Source organism: Lampetra planeri, chromosome 2, assembly GCF_965212315.1.
Source record: "Lampetra planeri chromosome 2, kcLamPlan1.2.h2, whole genome shotgun sequence".
Lineage (NCBI taxonomy): Eukaryota > Metazoa > Chordata > Hyperoartia > Petromyzontiformes > Petromyzontidae > Lampetra > Lampetra planeri.
This window is the reverse complement of record NC_136108.1, coordinates 16,351,425-16,372,462: the sequence shown is the minus strand read 5'-3', so window position 1 is coordinate 16,372,462 and position 21,038 is coordinate 16,351,425. Positions and strand designations below refer to the sequence as shown.

Genomic DNA, 21,038 nt, shown 5'->3' with positions numbered 1-21,038 from the left:
AAAACTGGTGCAGATGTCATGCTACTGACATTAGCTGCGGCCTGAAATGACACAACTACCCCCATCACTTCACCCAGCCCCCCATCATGGTTGTAATGTATTCGTGGTATACTGCGTTTAAAGTTACCTTTTTTATTTGTCGGAGTAATGTGTTTTACCCATTCATGTATTATGCCCATCGAGGTAACCAGAGTAATACTGCAAAGTGAAACGCTAAATCTGGGGCGGTATGGGGAGCGTTTTTGCGAGTATTATCCAATTTTCGGAAATCCTTGTTTTGTGACTAAACTCTCAACAATAGACAGAAAAAAACACGAATAGTGGTAGTTTAACCATATTCTTTTTGGAAAACTGAAATGGAACAATGCTGTGATATATATATACACATGTTTATGTGGATTTTAAGCTTTCGTGACTGCAGGAATCCATACTCTATAGTTCCTTCGGTAAAGTTACGTAGGTAGAAAAAATATAAATAATAGATCAGTGGTCTAAGAACCAAAGAGTATACATGTTTATGTTTTAGTCTGTTTTTTCTTAAAATCCAGAAAATAGATTATAATTCTCCCTCAACCAGAATTTATAATTTAACAACATTAAAGAAGACAACCCATGGGTTTTTTTTCAACAAAGTCAGTAGGCCACCGTACTGCAAGAACTTAATGGCACGCCAATTCCTCCCAGCTGCTTGCAGGGGAAAAAAGTCTCCCTCGACTAAAACTCGTGGCCATCAGGATTTTTCCCCTGGTGACACCCAAATTTGGTTGGATCTTCTAAACTGCACACTTTGTTAAATTCGACTGGCTTTTCCCAATATAAGAATGTCTATGATGTTGCATCTATGGTAATTGACATTTGATTGATATTTATTTTGGTGCTACCGTTTAAAATCCTCGTGCCTTTTATTTAACGCATACGTTTATAAGTACCTAATGAGGTAAGAAGGACTATACATTGATGCATTTCTGTAGACGAGACAATTTAAATGATCGCATTGTGCACAATTTGCGAAATTACATCGATTGTTAAGCTTGGGAAAACGTAACGTTGAGAAAATAAGCAGCAGCTGCACAGGTAAACATAACTTGGTTCTGTTTATAAGCAGGAAAACACTGGAGGCTGACCGTACAATACACAACACCATCATTCTCATCCAACTTACCAAAGCATAGGAAACGGCTTCGAGAACTTGCAGGAAACCTGTCACAGTTGGGAACATTCAGGAGCTGCTGCAATGCATAAATGTTTGTGTAGGGCTATAGCAACACTTGGGAAGTATGGGGTAAGGTGTGTTTTTGTTAAATCCGTGCTGCATGTCATCAAAGAGCCTGTGCCCAAATGTCCTGGAATGTACATCTTACCGTAGAATTGTGTAAGCGCAGCAGGGCTGGGCCTGGGTACTGCTTGGATGGGTGGTCCACTGCAGGTTGTTGTTGGTCTGGAAAAAACATTGTGGGCTGTGGAGAGCGGTGCAGAGAATACTTTGTTGTTTCACCGCATATTTTGGCTCCTGCATATTTGTTCCCTGTCTTGGGGGTAGGGATGATGATAAGGGGATATTGAGGGAGGCGCCTTTTACTTTTATAGAATACTGCTTATATATGGGCATATCAACATCACGAACAGATAATAGCCTGCATTTGAGAGCCGTGCGACAAACATGCATTGCTAAATATGATAATAGGCTTTTCCCCCTTTTTCTGGCAACAAAACAGGTGTTAAGGATGTTAAAACACCAAACTGAAACCTTTTACAAGGAATCATGTCTGCATTAACCACAATGCGTGTGGTCAGAATGCAAACAAAACATATACTCTGATAATATATGCATTGTCCTTGAAACTGATTGGTCCAAACCAGAGAGAGCTTTCTTTTGAGCCTCGCCTCAAACGGTGTTAGACCAGAGGACGCAAAAAGGCGTACACAGCCCAAAGACAATGCACTATCAGAGTACTGAGAAGCTCGGGGTGAGCATCTACATCATGGGATCTCCTTTGCCGGTACCAAAATATGATAATAGGTTTTTCCCCTTTTTTTTTTAGATGCTCACCCCAAGCTCTCATTACTCTAGTGCATTGTCTGTGGGCTTGTGTACGTCTTTTGGCGTCACCTGGTCTAACACCGTTTGAGACGAGGCTCAAAAGAAAGCTGTCTCTGGTGTGGACCAATCAGTTTCAAGGACAATGCATATATTATCAGTTTTTGTTTGCATTTTGACCCCGAGCGTTGTGGTTAATGCAGACATGATTCCTTATAAAAGGTTTCAGTTTGGCGTTTTAAAATCTTAACACCTGTTTTGTTGCCAGAAAAAAGGGGAAAACCCTATTATCATATTTTGTTACTGGCAAAGGAGGAGGTCCCATGATATACATTGCTAGAGTATGGTCAAATAACTCTCACAGCCTCCATGGTGTGGGGAGGTCCCAATAATCTGGCAGTGGATTCATATGAGGGTTGTTACATGGGATCAAAGGACATTCAAAATTCAACATGACAGCTGCAGTATTCCTTTGCTGCAGGTTTGCAGTGTAATGTGTCGGTCAAATGGACACTACTGTTGATGTGAGATCTTCCGAGTGTGAAAGCACTAGTTTTGCTAATACAATACCGTATCGGTGGAATGTTTGGGTTTAGCCAGAAGCACCTTTTAGGAAATCATGCCTGAGCTTGTTAAAAGACATGAGAGTTGAGTTACAGTACATATGGAGTGTCCTTATTAACTAAATGATGATAGTGTGTTTTGTGACTGTGCTCAATTGTATGTTGTCAAATACACAAAAAAAGACCCTTGTATAGATTTTACAGACTGTTTGCAAGTGCTTTAGCAAGGGGTTAGGTGGCTAACACCACGTCCCATTGCCTTTGTCTCCCCAGTGGCGATGTTTACATCTCACCAGGTACTCGTTTGAGGCTCAGTCGACCTAGGGGAGACCCAGGACTGATTTCTATAATCGTCACTGGCGTTGGCCATGAGCGGGAATCGAACTTGGATCGCTGGCTTTCATTGCGCAGCAACGTTGAACGTTGCATATTTACAGTTTTCAACTTAATCAGGGTTTCTTAACTTGCGTGCCATCCCGCAATCGTGATATAGTGCTAAGAAAGCGAGTCGAATATTGGTTATGGTTTTACCAAATGAATAAGTTTCAAGTTTATTTTGTTTAACCAGGTGAGAGCTCTAGAGACCATGATGAGTCACCTTTGCAAGAGTGACGAGGTCACCAAAATGACAAAGGAAAAAACAAACACGACAAATATATACATGAAGTCGCATGTTTAAAGTACTGTAGATTTCTATTGTAATTAAAAAAAAAAGTTCTGTACTGTATTCATATTGTGGGTCCTTGACCCCCATTTTTAATAAAGGAACATACGTAAGTATAATTTTGTGTAAGCTTTCACAATACATTTTTACAAAACGGTACTGAATGGCCACATGAAATTGCAGCGTGGGTTTTAATGGCCCGCTTCTCTATGGAGCTGCTTTTTGTCATCATCGTACTCCATGAAAACGTGACTTCCTGTTGGTGCAGGCCAGAAAATAGGCACGTCTTTCATCACGTATCTGTGTAGAATGACCAGATGGTGTTAATGTAGAGCTCGGGCAACAACTGACACGTTATTGCTTGTTGCTTCTGTGGCATAGTAAAGCAGAGGCACTGTTTTTATTGCTGAAGTTGTGCAACTGCTTGCTATTTTTATAATTGTGGTCAGCGGTTTGTAACGAATGGGAATCGTTGTTGTAACCTTGGCCACACATGGATGCTAACCTCATGATTTGTATTTTAATCTTGCTCTGAACAAGGAGTTTCAACTATTAACGTTTTGGAGATCTGATTAAATGTGCAGTACATTATGCATCGTTTGCAATGGGTCAGCCTGTGGGCTATTCCTGGCCAGTTTTTTTTACAGTAACATTTTTTTTAAGTTGGAAAACTGTCCACCAATATATAGATTGAGTCTTATCAGCAGATGAAGGCTCGTTAAACATAATGCTGCTGGTTTGCTTTTATGTGTGTCATGGGGCCCAGTCAGCACTAAACAATGGCAAAAAGGCCTTAACTTGTGCCACCACCATGTAGGATTATGGCTAATAATTTACACAAATTATCACGTGTAATATTGCCTTTAACCCTCTGATGGTGCATAATGAGTTTTATTTTCATACATTTTGCAGTTGAGTTACAGTTATGAAGTATTTTGAAAATTAACAAGAGCTTAGAAAGATTTGCCCATTTTGGGATGTTTTCATGTTATGCTCTATATAACAGGGAATGCATTCTGGCTCGCTTGTATAATGTGTCTTAGTTACATGCCTTGTACTGTTTGAGTGTAGTACACTGAGCAAAAGAGATGCGTTTTCTGAGGAATGTGAAATGCTAGAATATTGCCTGCCCAGCTTGTGGGTAGAAGAGGAAGCCGTCTGAGTGAGATACGGCACTGTGGGTTTGGGCAGATGGGTGTGGGTGGGTTTGGCCTGCAAAGGCCATGTTTTTGTGACCATTTTCCTTGTGCATGTGTATGGCATAGATAATCAATTCCAACCCGACACTGGAATCCCTCATGGGTGTGTTGGCATCTTCAGCGTTTAATAAATAAAAATATAGAACTGTATATTTTAATAAAGTTACTTATAAAAGGTGTTTCGTTTTAATTTCAGTACTTTGAAGCTGTGAATTGACGACAGTCTACCAGCTGGTATAAAGAGTGATTGGATTGTCCATTTCAATTGGTTTTAAATTAAACCCTCGCATCTGCATAGCAACTTAATAGTTACTGTTGCATAGCTGTGGATTTAATTTTGATTTAATAAGTGCAGGAGTGACAGTTTTGTTAAGTCTAACTATTTACTGCTCTCCTGTATATACGTTCCTTTTGATGATATTGCATTTGTAGCTTCCTTTTGCGTGTGGTTATTAATACAGCTTTGGCATTCGGAAACATTGCCAATGAGAGCACCACTTGGAATATAAACATTTCCAAGTAAAAATGTAGCTGCCTCCCTGTAGAAACTTTAAAACCGCACAATAGTGCCAGTCAGTTTTGCGTGCTTGCAGGCAGCATGCTTTGACATCAGGGCAAATGTCTGATCGTGTTTCCCTCTACATCTGTATTTCTTTGCACTTTGAAATTAATGCTTACCTTGTAACATTATACAAATTATATTTAAATATGGTGCTCATTTTGCACGTATGCCTGACTTGTGTCATTAGTGGAGGGTGTAAGGAGATATTAAATGCCGTTATGGAATAATTATTTTTGTAACATTTTTGGTGATTAAAATTTGTTTTTCTCTTTGCGTTTTATTTGGAAATTCGTGAGCAGTGTTTTTTAAATATGCATTTAATTTCCTCTTTTCCATAATGCTATAACAATTGTGCTGTTGGCCTCGTCAGGATGGATAATTCATTCGGCGCTCTCGCGGTGCAGTGAAATCATCACCCCGTTTTGGAGAATTGTCTGAAACGAGATATCCTTGAATTGGTTCTGAAATTGATGCAATGGACTTATCCAAATTAGGTGGCATAACTTTCTTACCCATGTTACGACGGGGATAAATCTTAATCGCACGAGTCAATCCGTTACTTTAAATTTTCAGATTGAATATAGCCAAATCAAGTATAATACCAAATGTACTGTTTTTGTGTGCAAGTCATTGTTTGACCAGACACAGATGACCACGTTACTATATGTAACAGTTTTAATCATGATTGGCTCCCCAGATTCTAACCCAGGATTTTAGCATTGTCAAAATTTGCACTCTGACCTCTAAGTCATCCAATGAAAGAAAACCAAATTATATCTCGAGTCATTTTAATTATACACAGTAACTGGATTAGTGCATTTGCCACCGAGGCAGAGTGCCCTGCCCCAATCATTTGTTAATTCCGTGTTCTCAAACAGGAGATGTTGAGGCACTTTGCCATTACTCATCTCTCTCTCTCTCGGGTATGGATCTGAATTTACTCGCAACTATAAATCGATGTCTCGTTTGTAAATCCAGCTGCTTGCTTCGGAGGACAGCGAGTGGCAATACCACGTGTGCTCTGAGAATGCTATCGGTGGACACGAGTTCATGATGTGTTCCACTATTTTATGCGGTGTGCTGCAGTCACATTTGAGTGGAGTAAGTGATTATACCTGCCGTGGCCAGTGTCGTCCATTGCTTGCCGGGCAGTGACCTTTCCGATTGGCTGGATGGTGGGATCCACCTTTAATTTGGATGATGGCATTCTCTCAATTTTTCCGCTACCAATCGTTGATGCCGCCCAGTATGTGACGGAGTCTTTCCGCAGTGTCTTTCCACAATATACCAGAATGGCTGACATATACACTGCTCATAGAGTCGAATAAGAGCATGTGCTAATGCAACCATCGCTACCCCCACTGGTTTGTATAAAAGTTGAATGCCACCTTTAGTCCTTGAAAGAGAATGGGTGAAGTGTACTGAGCGATTGCTCTTGATGAACAAATGATGAGTGGCAACTTGGTGGTTGTATGACCCTTCACCCGGCTCGGTCTGATTCCTGTCTGCGATTTCCTCAGGTTGGGCAGGTTGATATCACTGTTTGTTTGGACTGTCTTGTCACCGTCTAAAGGGGCTACCCTTGATTTTATTATTCCGCTTCTGTTTTAGTGCAGGAAAAACGATTGTCCCTGGCACTGCTGAGCAACGGGACTGCCGGAAGTGGCAATTGAGGCCTCAACATGGAGGAAGTTGGGAGGCCTACTCTTAATAAAGCCAGTCCAGCCAAAGACAGGAGAGCAGCATTTGTTGCAAGCAAGTCGCTACACAAAACCGAGGTCGGTGAAGAAGAGGTTTTGGAAGAAGTCGACGCTTGCCAAGTTGCAGAGAAGAATCTTAGCAATGGCTGGACCCAGAAACCTGGTGAGTAAAACAGAAATAAAGCAGTTGTGTTTTGCTCAAATTGAATAATTAGCACGGATACACAATGTTCATATTTTCATTGTTTGAGTAATGCAGATCGTAAATAAAATTTGAATTTTGAATATGCCATATTTAGAGATCTCATGTGAGCCTGGTTGAATACATTCCACAACTGTGTGTGTACCACACAAACTAATAACATTCAGAGGTACGTAAGGGATCGATTAACCTGTTTGTATTGCTGGAGAATTATATTTATGGAATAAAAATAGTGGTTTCTAAATTTCTGCTGGCTGAAGACCCTAATTAGATATTCCAAGAATTTGGTGACTTGGTAATTAAAATGCAATTTATCTTGACTTATGCCAAGTTTGGTTCATGATTACTGCATTAGCTTGTGCCACTGTTTAAAAGGAACACTTAATTGTTGAGGGATCTGCCCTGTTACTTGTTTTGTGGGATGTTTACTATTTATGGTGGTCATGTGGCTGTTGAAATGCTCTTGCCAAAAGTGGTATTGTTTATAACATAAAACAAGCACAGTTAATTTGCGTGGTATTAAGTGTTGAGATTAATTACTTTAATAAGTACTCCATAGTTCCATACGCAAGTGTCATTTACATTCCTTTGACATTGAATTGATAAACAGGCAAGTGGTAAGAGTTGAATCTAGATGCACACATTTTGTCATCGTATAAATATGCATGATTTTACAATCTACTGTATCTTGAGTGAAGTGATAGCGCTAATACAGCTATTGTACAAATGAACGTTTAGAGGATCTTGAATACATGCACACTGTAGTTACATGCCCGTTATTGTTTTTAAAAAAATCCCGTTTAATTTACATTTCATCATTCTTCTAGTTTTTTGTGTTTTATTATCGGCTAACTGCATTTCCAGTTTACAAACCTCACCCAGGCTGGTGCTTTTCCTTTGTTTGTTTCCAGGATGGCCACAGCCCTAACTCTCAGTTTGTGGTATTTCATACAAATGGTTTCTCATTGCTTTGAGACCTTTTTTGTGAACCACCATGAACCAAAATAGCTTGTCAGTTGCACAAATCATTTATAATCACTCCTTAACATTTAAGGCAACTGTTATTTTGGGGTAGAGGAGTGTTGGTTATGCACCTGAAGTACTCGTGATGGATGGTTTGAATAAAACAATAGCCCCATGTAAAACTGTTGTAGTTTGAAAACTGTTGTAGTTTTACAAAGGAATACCGATTTCGATTATGAAGTATACACATTACAGTGCTTTTTAATTTGTACAGGGTGTCCCATATTTAGATTTATTTTTACTAACATATACACCTTAATAGCAGTCCTCAATGAACTGTATAACCTTTCACAGCTGAAATTGTGGCTGTTCTATGGCATTGTAAGGCAACTTGGAAAAGCCATAAACTAGTTTCCCCTTAATCTGGTTTAATCAGTAGACCCAGGCACGATTTATTTTGACCTTATAAACTCACCGAGCAAATGGACCACAGTTGGATTTACATCAGGGATGAAAAACTTTGAGTATTTGGAAACTAGTTTGTTGACGTCCAAATATCAGCAAGAGACCAACATTTTTCTGCTAGTCGGTCTATTTCCGTATGATATTTTTCAGGTTCTGCAGAAATCTTGGTAAATCTAATGCAATAACACAAACGAGCGTAACATTCTTAGGACTTTCACCAAATCACCAGGAATGCACACTGTTGTTCATAGCTTGGACACCGAGCAGGGTTGAGCCTGGATTAGTGCTTCAATGTTGGACTGCTATCATTTAAACCAGGTGTTAAAGCGTGCAGCGGTGCTGTGGTGGGTAACCAGAGGGGGGTCCGTTGAACAACATTTCTTGTTTTTATTATTTTTCTATCTACGGGACTTTACAGTAAGACCCAAAGAGTATGAATTCCTGCAGTCATGAAAGCTTTTAAGTCAAGGTTTATTTCTTGTTTTGTTTTACCTGTACGTCCTATGCACCCATGTGTCTATGCTGGCAGCCCTCAACCCACACCAGCCACAGTGGGGAGGTGTGAACAAATATTCCCCGCCACTTGCAGGGCGATACGAGGTCATCATCCAACAGTGGATTGACAACAAGGCTGTGCATGTCAATTCTTACACGGGTTGTGTTTGATTTGTTTTAGTAAGCATCTTGATAATATTTAAAATGGCTGAACTGACGTGGCCCTTAACATGTATTTTATTTCAAGTAAGAATTGGTACTATATGCTGCTTCGTTGAGACGTTCACAATTCTGCAGTGTGAAAGAAATGTGAGCCCTGTCCCTTGGGGGTAATAATAAAATTGAATCGTTGTCCTTCAGCAGAGTAAGTTAGAGCTCATGATTAGGTAATGTGTTATCACACCAACGCAGTAATATGATTCCTTGTGGTTCTTATTACGCAGAGAACCTCAGCAGTCACTCTGTGGAAAATTGGCTCACAAACTGCGTGTGAGTACCCCTTCTTACTCTTTTTTTTCACGTTCGTGTTGCGTGCTTGCATTCTCATTTGTGTGCGCTTACAATTTATGGTTGAAATGAGGCGATGTATACGCTGTTTTGTCGAAGAAGCATGTGACCTAAGGCTTTAACAGGTGGAATTTGTCGGAAATCATAAATCCCTAATAGAAATTGTACATGGAGTGGTCGAGATTTTGAGAACGGAGCATTAACTGTCCATTATGGTGTTATTTTTTTGAAGGCCGACTGGAGATAAAAATGGAAACGCTGCCCAGAAAGGTACAGATTTGAAATGCTTGTTAAGTGCATTAGCGTACATTATGCAGATCTAGCTGCGTGACTTTTGGTAGACTGCTTTGCTTGGAATAGGAAGGGTTTCGAGTTCAAATGGTGATCTGTATGCAAGTCGGTCCATCCTCTCTTGCGAGTCGTCGATTGAATGAGTACTCCTTTATCGAACGTGTTTTAACGCTATGCAAGTCTTTAGAAAGACTGGCTCCTGCCACAGCCGTAGGGAATTTCTACCACTGGCCTCAGGTTCACAAATTAAGATGAGTGCCACTCCATTGCTTGTTTGAGCAGGGAGATGAGGGCTTTTTCACTTGACATTTTTTAAACAACAAAATTGCACGTTCATACTGTGTATAACCAAATGGCAAGTTTTAACTGCTTCACTGAATTGAACTCAAAAAGAGAACAGAAAAACTCAACTCCTTTCTGGTTCTTCAAGGGCATGCATTGTTGCCTCTGTAATCCTCACACCTTGCTACACCACCTGCAAAATATATTTATTTTATTGCTGTACTGTATTTGGCAAGGTTGTGGTTTTGTGGTGCTTTATGGGTGTTCCAAACTAATAACTTAATCAATTACTGGTGTGCAGGTGCCAACCAGCTCAAACCTGGCAGCAACATTGAAGACGATCTGTTGCTTGGAGCGGAAGGTATATACTCTTCACACAATTGTATCTAATTGACAAGTCGTAGAATAAAATGAGAGGATTTGGGATTGCATAGCATTTGTAATTATGTTAATAATGTTGCTAATTGTTATGCAAAGCAGATGTTCATTTCTAAAAAAAAATAGCAAATGGTTAAAGGGCCTGGGAATTTTTTTTTAAAGATGCTTAGCTTTAGCTGTAAAATACCTATCAAGTTAAAAACAGGTGCTCTTGCAACACTTCCTTTTGTAATAAGGAATGTGTTTTCACCTCCCGTTTAGTGATTCATATACTATGTTCAACCTTCAACTTACGACTTGTTGTATTTGTTAACCTTATAAATAAACAATAGCAATACATTTTAACTTAAAGCTTTCGTGACTGCTGGAATTAATATTCTTTGGGTCTTTCGGTAAAAAAAACAATAGCAATGTCGTGTGTTTATTTGCAACAATAAGAGACGTAAAGAACCTGGGAATACAATCTTCAAGCGACCTGACAAATGATCGCAGCGACCCCCAACTGTAATCTGGAGAGAGACAGGAAAGAGTGAGAAGAACAGGAGAAAACAAAGATAAAAGAGCAATATTAACTTTTACAAGTTTTTTTTGTATCATCAAGTGAGCTGTTAGGCTGCTGTGTAGTAAGATTCACTGAATCCGTACTACTGCAGATTTTAGGACTGCTGCTGCAATTCTCGATATATAAAACTTTAATCACTTTCACAGTAATGTTGTCTGTAATGCTGCAAATGTTAATATTTGTAACGTATCCTGATGGTGATGAATGGATCGCGCAATTGACACGACTTTCCGTGTAATAACCGTGTCGGTGGTTATGGGATTTCCTGGACTCTTTACCGACGACAGCTTCTAAAACCATGAGCCAGATTGGAAGTTTTCCAGTCATTTTAGACGTGTGCACTATGCAACAACTTAATATACATCTGTCTGGTGAGCATGTGTGAGTACAGAATTGTAGGATGGAGTGAGGTGTGAGAACTAGAGTTGGCATGTGCATCCATGCCGTCTTAAAAAATATTCTAATGGGTTTCCCTTCGTCGCTAAATGGAACACATTTTACACAGTCGTGCTGCTGGTAATTGTGAATATAGCATTGCATTCTTAGCACATAATCGCAATAGGTGTATTGTTCAACAGGTGTATACAGCTGTTGTCCAAGGTGAATGTATATTTATGAATGAACTGCTTTTGTAAAATGTGAGCACCACTGCCTCAATCGTTTTCGGAATGTTGTAAAGTCTGCTTTTAGGTTTGCGTTTGTTCGTACAGAGTTTATTTACACACTCGCTTGCAAATCCAAAGAAATGTTCCCTTTTATTTAAAGTAGTGTCCGTATTTATGTGCAAGATGTGTTTGTGTATTTTTAAACATTGTTTATTAGTAAGACATGCGAAGCCATATATAATTAGACATTTCGCTGCAGAAAATGCAGTGGGATGAGGACGAGGATTTTGAGGTGGAATTTGGTAAATACCAGTTGAGGAAGCCAAAAACCTCAAACTGTCCCACTTTGTTTTACCAATGCAGGCGGCTTTGTACAAAGCATCCCTGTTGGCTGGGTTTTCCACATTTAAATGCCTGGCGGAAGACCTCCATGTCCTTGATTTTAGAAGGAATTGAGGATTTGACACCACAGGCTTTAATTAACGGTGCTGTCTTGGAGCACTCTATCTCCATTTTTTTATCATTGTCTGGTGATGTTTTCTGCACTTTTTCTGCGTAATGATGTTGACTTTTTTTTTCATATTCAGCCCAAAATCTCTGTGGAAGCAAGGCCATTAACAGAGTGCTTAACAGGTAGGGTTACCATTGTATTCTTGCTTTCATTGAAAGTAATGGAATTGATAACCCCTTTGTGTAATGGAACACAGTCTGTAAATGTGTAATCGGGTATGGTGTTTGGGTGTTAAATATTATGTTAGCAGTTGGAATGTTGCCTTTATCTTAATGGAAAGTAAAGAAAAGACTCTTAAGAATCAATGATTTATTAAACAAGACAAACAACCCCAAAGCAAAAACTTTTGCTGTAATTTTCACCACTAAAAAAACTGATGCTATACATATACTTGTATAAAAATATAAAAAAAACAAATCACGTGCAAAGTAATGTACAATGATATCCTGTTTTTTAGCTTGTCTTATTGCATTACACTTTAGTTCTGGTCTCCCAGGTTACATTCTTGACCAACCATAACATCATTAGTAATGTGTATCTGAACTTCGTTGAGTACCTACGATGTGCCAACATCCTCAACTTTGAGACCAAGGCGATTACCACATAACCACAAAGTCTGTGCTGTTTTAGCCTTAATTAGCTGCTCGCTGACGGAACAAACCTTAATAGACGACACAAATTAAGGTGTTCTTTTGTGTGTGTGCGCGCGTGGCTGGTGGGGAGTTTTCGCGTGTGCTACGAACCCGGTGACCCGAGTTCATGCCCGCTCACGGCTTACCAGTGACGATTACCTGAAATCGGTCCTGGGCCTCCCCAATGTCGACTGGCCATCCATCCCCTCGTGTACCGTGCCGTCCTTCATAGGTACTTGCTAACAGCACTTCCCCAAACATCTGTTAAGGCTATGGGGGGGGGGATCTTTGTCTCTTTTTGTGGTAACAGTGGAGAAAGAGTGCTTGATCTACCTAAAACCAACAAAAAGAAGGTGGGGTTTCACAACATGGGCCAGAGCTTCAATTCCTCGAGCTCTGGAAACACCATCTCAAGGTGAGGTACCTCTGCAGAGTTCTCCACGAGGCCTTCCGTGCTCTGTCTTGGGAGTTGGCAAGCAGCAGTGACGTGCATCAAGTTGAGATGCTTATTGCTGAAATGCAGTACTCGTTTTATAATGGCATTGACCTATTATTTTAGATGTCCATTTCTAGAGCTATTTGGGCTAATACCGACTAAATGTCCTTTTTACAGATGCCATATTTAGCCAATTTCGTATTAAATGCAGATTCTACTTTGCATACACATTTTCTGCAGCGTATGTGTTTGGTTTTTTTAGTATAAAACTGCTATGTTTGATAACAGTTTATATGAAAAAATGTACATCACACCGTGTACTATAACACAATGCTTGGAGCTCGAAGGCGTGTAGGGTCTTCCCTAAAACCTCCTTAGTGTTGTGAATCTGAAATGAGATCTTCCTTCCTTCCTGGCCACCTGGAACCCAATTCTGCCAAGCTTGGGGAAAACAATGGGGGTATTGATGAAATGTCTTCTCAATGCATAAATCAAAAAACGTAGTCTAATGAAGTGTCTCAAGAGTATATTAGTTTTTTTTTAAATCCTTTATATTAAGTTTGCTTGCGTGCTTGCTTGCTTAGGACCGTGCAAATCTTTCGGTCGTTTTTTAACCCACTTCCCGTGATCCAATCGAGCTGACATTTTCCACACAGACTCGTTGTGCCAGACAATTATTGTTCGTGAAAAAAAATTCCCAAAATGTTACACTTTTTAGGCAAAAAAAAAATTATTTTACATATATTCAAATAGAACGCATTCATGGCTTTGGCTGAACGTCAGAGTGTAAGAGCCCAGAGCGTAACCCCTCTACAGGCCGTGGCGGAGTAGCGCAGTTGGTAGCGCCCTCGCTTCCCATGCCAAAGGTCGCGGGATCGATCCCCACGTCCTCCACAGGCGAATATATTTTTAAATCCTTTATATTAAGTTCGCTGCCACGCATATAAAGGATTTATAGTGAAAAACTTAGTTTTTACGGGTTATGCTTATTTATCTTTCCAAACAACTGGGCAGCAGGAAATACCCACATTCTCAAATTCATAAAGTAGCCTAAAACCATTGATTCATTAACATTTCTTAAGTTTTTATTTTTACAATGGGAGCATGTGCACTGTAGCACACTTTTTAGTGGTTAATTTTCATACATCGGTGTGGCTTTGTAATTAAAGCACTTTGACACACAATTGCAAGGTTGTGAATTCAAGCCTTCATTCTTCTCTCACCGATAAAATTATTATTTATGACGAATCAACTTGCCCTGACCATAGGGATGTGAAATTCCTGCCACTGTTCAAGGCTTTAAATGGCCGATGAACACTGCTCCACATTCTTTAGAGCAGAATGCCAATTTGACATTTAGAGTTTTTTACCACTATAATTTATGCTGTAAAATAACCATTGGGCCACAACATAAATTATTTGTGCCAAATCGTATCGGACTTGAAGTGTATCAACCATTTAGTGGGAATCGAACCATTTGAGCTGGCTGAATTGAAATCTCTAGCCACTGGGACACCCAGTCTCGGAGTCTAATTGTGTTTGTCCTTTTTTGTTTGTATGGTCACTCGGGCTACCTGTTTTGAGGGTCATTGCAATGTTTTTTACCAAATAGTTTTAATTTTAATTTTATATTATCTTGCAGCAAATCCGTTAAACAAAAATGTGGAACCATGTTTGTACCCTCGGGGGTTTCTGTGACCCCTCTGGACAATAGCCTCCTTCATACCATTGTACATGTGTTCTTGATGCCATTGAGGTTACTTAGAGTTACTTGCAGTTCTGCCCAGAACAGTCACACAGTGAATTACAGCACCGAGTGAAGTCATTCACTATCCTTTGCTCTGAAGTTTTTTGTTTTACAGTTTGACTGATATTGTAAAAAACCGTGTTTTTGGGTAGAAAACTGTAGCATGATTTGTGGGATTTAGGATTTATGTTTTGAGAGAAACAAGATTATTGTCTAACTGTAGCTATTATTTACAGACTGCAATACTGACCATAAATAAGTATCATCAGAGTATAATTTACCCTGAAGAGTAGGGCTCTCCGATTGCCATAATAACTTTCAGATAATAATATTCAAACTGATTAAAAAGGTCGGTTACGTTTAGAAATAGTAAATCGATTAGGAATGGCAGCTTTAAATTCCTAAAAAAAATGTTTTCCAAAAATAGTGTGCCGAAATTTCAGGGCTCGTTTTTAAGTGTCTCCAAAGTCTGCGGACAACAAATTTATCCTAGCTCAAGAAGAAAGGACAAATGCATGGATTAACAAATGTCGCAAACTTTGAAGATGATCATAGGCGCAACCTGGAATTACTGTAGAATTATGTAGTGGCATTGGTGCCAGTGTTCTGAAAAGATTAATGGTACACATTTTGGATGTGTAGAAACGTATGTGTGTAACTACTGATAAAGTTATTTCGCACGAAGCACGTTTACACGTATTTGTTGGGTGAAATCTTCTATTGGTCTGGTGATGCTGCATGAGACGATCAAAGGTGTCTCTGTTGGATTGCGGGTGGTTTACTTGGAGTAACATTTATGAAAAAGTCCGCACTGTTCCTGTGTCATTGACCAAATTCAACCATTGTAAATTACCCTTCAACTAAATTACAAAACCTCTGACCCAACCCAATCTTGGATGTTGTATTGCGAATCCTCTGCTGAACTGGGAGTACAGATATGCTCTCTCCATGTTAATAATAAAGGAACACTGATGTGAGGAGATAGACATCAGCAGTCCATTGTGTAAGTAGTGTCCTGTAAACAACTGTAATAAGTGGTCTGTTAAAGACCAAGTGCTTGTTGTGTTTTTTTTCAGTCAATGTTGTTTGATGCAAACAGTGAAGCTTTACACGAAAGTAATCATGTTCTCCTTACCCTGCCAGTGTGTGCGAGCTCTTAGACCTGTGCGAGGAGAACCCGGAGGAGATCCTTTACAACCTGGGATTTGGTCATGACGAGCCGGATATTGCGAGCAAAATCCCTCCGCGTTTTTTCTCTGCACCGTCACAGGCCACAGGCATCGACTTCAGAGTATTCCTGCAGTGCCAGCTCTTGCGTATGGATCGTGAGAATCCAACCCTGGCCAGTAAGTGTGCATGGAAATGGCTTGCAGCTTAAATATAATATGTATAATTATATTTATATCAGACAATTACTTGAAAAATGTTATTTAAGTAGGGATGATATGGATGTATTTAAATATATGTATCCTAAGTTGCGAATCGTTTTTATGGCGGAATTTAAAATTGTAATAACATCCTCGGTTGCCTTAATGTTTTTCTATCATCCCCATGCAATGTCAATCGAAACCAGGAATAAAAACTAATTGGATCCAAATACCATCGTGCCTGGCCAATGTAGAATAAGAGAAGGCAATTGACTTGGTAGAAATTGATGCAGTCGTCCAAATCAATGCCACGTGGCATGAAGTATTTAGAAATCCTAAAACCTTTTACAAACTGTTATAATTACACGGACTAGATGAAGAAAGTTTGTGACATGAACTGAATTATTTGCGTAATAAGGTGGAGCAGTGGCACTGGATGGCACACTGCTCTAGGAACCTGCCAGTCATTTTTATTTCCGACCACGGCTACCATCAGTTGTGTGCCATTTAAACCACCACCTTGGTGCTCCCCCGTCACCAGAGCCTACTTACCAGTAGCATGTCGAAGTATGGTCAAACAACTCGCATGTTAAACAATGAGGAGGAGAGGCCTTCGTCCAGCAGTGGATTGATTGACAAAAGGGCTGTAGATGACTTTTTTCTATTATTTATTCATCATAAAAAAAATTGTCACGTTAAGCAACTTCGTGTGCTTTTGTTGACGTTTGACCTGAAATGTTTCTTTAATTTAATGCAATCCATTGATTTGCCAGCCCCACAGTGACACCACCAATGCATCGCTGCTATCAGCATGTGTATCGTATTGATTTCCAAGTACAGTTATTTAATTTAGAGTGAAGTAAAATGTGGAACCCAGTGGTTTTCTGAAGAGTTTGTATGTGTGTGGGGACTTGTTTGTTTGTGTGGCTGTTACGATTGGGATGATTTACCCCCCCCCCTCAACAATTTTACAAATTGCTACAAATCAGGGCTGTAGTTAGATTATTATTTTTTACCATTGTCGTCAGTTGTACCGCCTCAAGTGGCTCCAGTGGTGTCTTTAACCCATGACATGCAACATATATGAATAAGTTCCAATTAATTTTCACTTCCACCACAATACATATTTTTGTAAGTGTAAGAATCTCTTCGTTACCGAATCGGCACATCGTGCCATCCCGGGTTGATATAGACAATACTATATGCATGAGTGTGCTTCCAAACATGCGTATCTTAGCATCAGAAGTATGAATGATGATAATATGTGAATTAATGAAAATGCTGTCTATATGATGTGTGCTAGCCACTAAACATACATGAGCTGCCTGCCTAAGCTCAAAATTATGTCGAATGAGGGGAAATGTGGACAGTCCGTACAACCGTACGTTTGGTTGAGGGCCACATGTAATGGATTTTGTTGGCACAACAAACACACTGGTAACTGGGCATTAAAACCCTTTGCCTTTGTAGATTACAATATATTTTTTGCATGTCCAATGATTTGTGATGTTTCTTTTATAAAAGACATTACAAATTTGTTACGTTAATTAATGTTCGGCAACATCGGGATTATCTTTTAAAGCGCCTGGTGTAAATAATATGATTTAAAGCTTGTAAAATCTGGCATGCACCACACTTGCGTGCTTGGTATTTCAAGCATTGTTTTATTTAAGGTATTTTTTTTTAGCTTGGCCAATTTTTTTTTTTTATCGAAACTATGATAACCTCTATAAATGGTTAATTAAAAATCGCAAGTTGTAATGTTAAATCGTGGAATGCACATTGTATTCTGGGCTGTGGGTGTGTGGTCGGATGGACCTTGGTCAGAAATATTTTCAACATTACGTAACACGAGCCGTCCCGCGTTTTATGAACAAACCATTTTCCATATAAAGCAGAATTTTTCCTCAAATGTGACATTTTATGGTATTTTCTATGTAGCTATGTCACTTGAGAGGAAAGTAGAATACTCTGTTTAAGGTGACTGACCTTTTATTGAAGAATATGGGTTTGAAGCACTGTCCCAAACAATTACCTATTTTATTGAGCATTCGGCACGGTAGTTGGCACGCTGCACTGAGCCCGGTGGCCTGAATTAAATTCTCATCCACCGCTGACAGAAGTGGCGAGGTAAAACCTTGAAGTCATTCCGGGAATCCCTTCACCGACTCACTCTGAACAGTGTGGTGAAGTATGGTCAAAAAAACTCGCATGGCTAGGTAATCCACCAGTGGATATATGGTTTATATTTATTAAGGTGCTGTTAAAAATGTACACTGGTAATGAAGATAATTTATGCTTTTAACATATGCAAAACATTCAAGAGACGTTGAACATGTTTAGAAGTAACAATATTTGTTCACGCTAATCCCAATTTTTGTTTCTTGTCAGATCGTTTCCGGCAGGTGGAAGTATTTGCAACGGTCGCAGACGCCTTTTCAAGCCTCTACTCGCGTGTGAGTGGCATGCCAGTCGACATGATCATGAAAGAGGCAGCGGGCACCCTCCCTTCGACGCCCGAGACCGAGGAAGCCACGGGGGGTGTCACGGTGAAGGCTGCCACGAAGCTCCTGAACACCGTCCGCACTCGACGCAGCCTGAGCAGCCCTTCGGATATGGAGCAGAAGCGACGCACGCTCCTGTCTCAAGCCCGCACTCCGCCAGACTCCGCGAGTGCTGCCCGGCATAAGAAATCCAAGACCCCTGCGCCGCAAAGTTGCACGACTACAGCAATGGGAGGCGATGAGCAGTGTGAGAACAATCCAGCAGGGCGCATACGTCAACTGAGAGAAGACAACTTGCAAAGGTTATCAACGCGTCTCTCTGAAAGGCTCTGTTTGGATCCCCTGACTGAAGAGGTCATCTTCCCCGCTTCAGAAGATGACACGCCTGTTTTTATGTCTGTCGACACGAGCCTCCCGCAGCCTGACTTACGGCGTGCCTCTCCCTTGGAAACAGAATCTTCAAGTAGGCATTATTCTTCTCCGTGTGAAGTAGTGACCGTTCAAAGCGACAATTCGGCTGGTAATTTGGAGCAGGATGAAGCGAGCACTGCTGTGGCGGACATGGTGCCTGTGAGCGATCGGAGCACGTCTGTAGGTGGAGTGGTGTGCGGCGAATCAATAGCTGGTCCCAAAACACCGTTACATGCCGTAGCTTGTCCGGAGCGGAAAGAATGGCCCAGGAAACCCCTAACCTCCACTCCAGACACCGAGGTCGAGCCTTCACATCGTCCACCACTTGCGGAGGCGATGCAGAAGGAGTCCTTTGACATTGAGGAGGTAAGAGAGCACTCGAGTCGTCCCGTCTCACTGTTTTGTAAAATCGGTGTTGGGAATTAACTTTTGAAAAGTATTGTATTTCCCAGGAAAAGTTGCTTATTTGGGTGAGATTTCCAGTTTCATGGTTCTTGACTTTTTTTATGAGTAACTTTACCACTATGAAATTTTTACTCTTAAAAGTTATTTATATGGATAAGTGTCAGGTGATGGTGATATAAAAAGAACACCCGTCAATACCCCCCCCCCTAGTTGTCATCCCAGCCCTGTGCTCAGAAAGATGCATAAAGCATGAAAAAGACCCTTGCATATGATGGTGACATTCTAGCAAGTACATGAGGTTGTTATTAGTATTGATTTTCATTTCTATTTAATTCACATGGTAATTATGATGCATATTTAATTTTAGTTTGTGGTTATTAGTGGTATATTTCGTCTATTGGCCATCGTCAATCCACTGCTGGTCCATTCCTTGGCTGCATTATCCATTATTAATCTTGACCATTGTTCGCTAATCTTTCTCAGTTGTTCACAGTTGACTGTTAAATTATAACCATGTAGTTAATAGTCATAAAAATTGAGTTAATTGCAAAGTGTTTTTTGTAAATATTCAATGCTAATTAGTTATTCGTGTTCAGGCAATAGTTAAGTCTTGAGCCAGTGCAGTAGTTATTCTGACTTTAAACTTAAGTTAAGTATTGCAATATTGTGTACGTGTGTGTACGTATGTACATCACGTCAGTACTATGTGTGCATACAAGTGAGCACCGTGTTCAGGTAATAGTTATTTGTGTTTGCTTTTTTGATGAGTACAATTTCTTAAAGGAACTTTTGGTATTATTACCCGAAGGGTTGTACAAAAAAAATCATCGTAAGTAACTTTTTGCGAGCAGAAATTGTACCCTTTTTTTCACGAGTGTCTAACCTTGATGTTTTTAGACGGTTACCACGTGCACTGTATTTTAAAGTAACTTTCCCAACACTGTACAATGCAGTTAAGTTCCTGCTATAAAAAAAGCAATGATATTGGTTCTGGTAAGGCGAGAGGGGGGTGGTATGTATTTAATGTGACCAACTTTAACGTGCTTATAATCCCATAGTAATCGATGGTAATTCGAATTTACATCCGCATTTGCCCCCTCAAGTCTTGGTTGACATCTTAAAATGTAATACCTGCTCTGGTGTGTCAACATCCTCACTGGGGAGACAAAGGCAGCCTTGCATGGTGCTGTTACACCACTGCCTCTTGTGCGTTCTGGCCTTAATAGGTACTTGCTATACACTAGCACTGACAGTCCGTAAGACTAAATGGTGATCTGTGTATGTTGTGAATGGATTGTATAAAATAAAAAAGCCACTCATGTCATTATCCATGTTTGGTGCTCAACCTTGTATTTTCAGCCTGTTCCTCTAACATTAAATTGAAGTATTGTTTGTTATTTGCTAAGGAATACCTTGGGTTGAACTTTTTTCCAGATCCAGAGCAATGAAGATGAGGGTGCAGCTAACGTTGCCAGCAGTTTTCATCATACGTTGCCAAAATGCAAAAGAGGTATCTTACATTTTCTTTCCTTCTCGCTGTACTCCTGGT

The 21,038-nt window shown here is 40.1% G+C and overlaps 1 protein-coding gene across 3 annotated transcripts in view; it reads left to right on the top strand.

Moving 5' to 3' along the window:
• The window catches only part of ITPRID2 (ITPR interacting domain containing 2), a 42,871-nt gene that overhangs the window by 2,677 nt on the left and 19,156 nt on the right, over window positions 1-21,038 (top strand). The window contains exons 2-10 of one of the 3 annotated variants that reach the window (XM_078608811.1): window positions 6,638-6,889; window positions 9,295-9,340; window positions 9,591-9,628; window positions 10,233-10,292; window positions 12,064-12,109; window positions 12,930-13,034; window positions 15,946-16,148; window positions 18,561-19,450; window positions 20,924-20,999. In XM_078608811.1, the coding sequence (XP_078464937.1) occupies window positions 6,709-6,889; window positions 9,295-9,340; window positions 9,591-9,628; window positions 10,233-10,292; window positions 12,064-12,109; window positions 12,930-13,034; window positions 15,946-16,148; window positions 18,561-19,450; window positions 20,924-20,999 (1,645 nt within the window). In that variant the 5' untranslated portion in view covers window positions 6,638-6,708. The other 2 variants (XM_078608822.1, XM_078608830.1) reach the window with 2 other exon arrangements.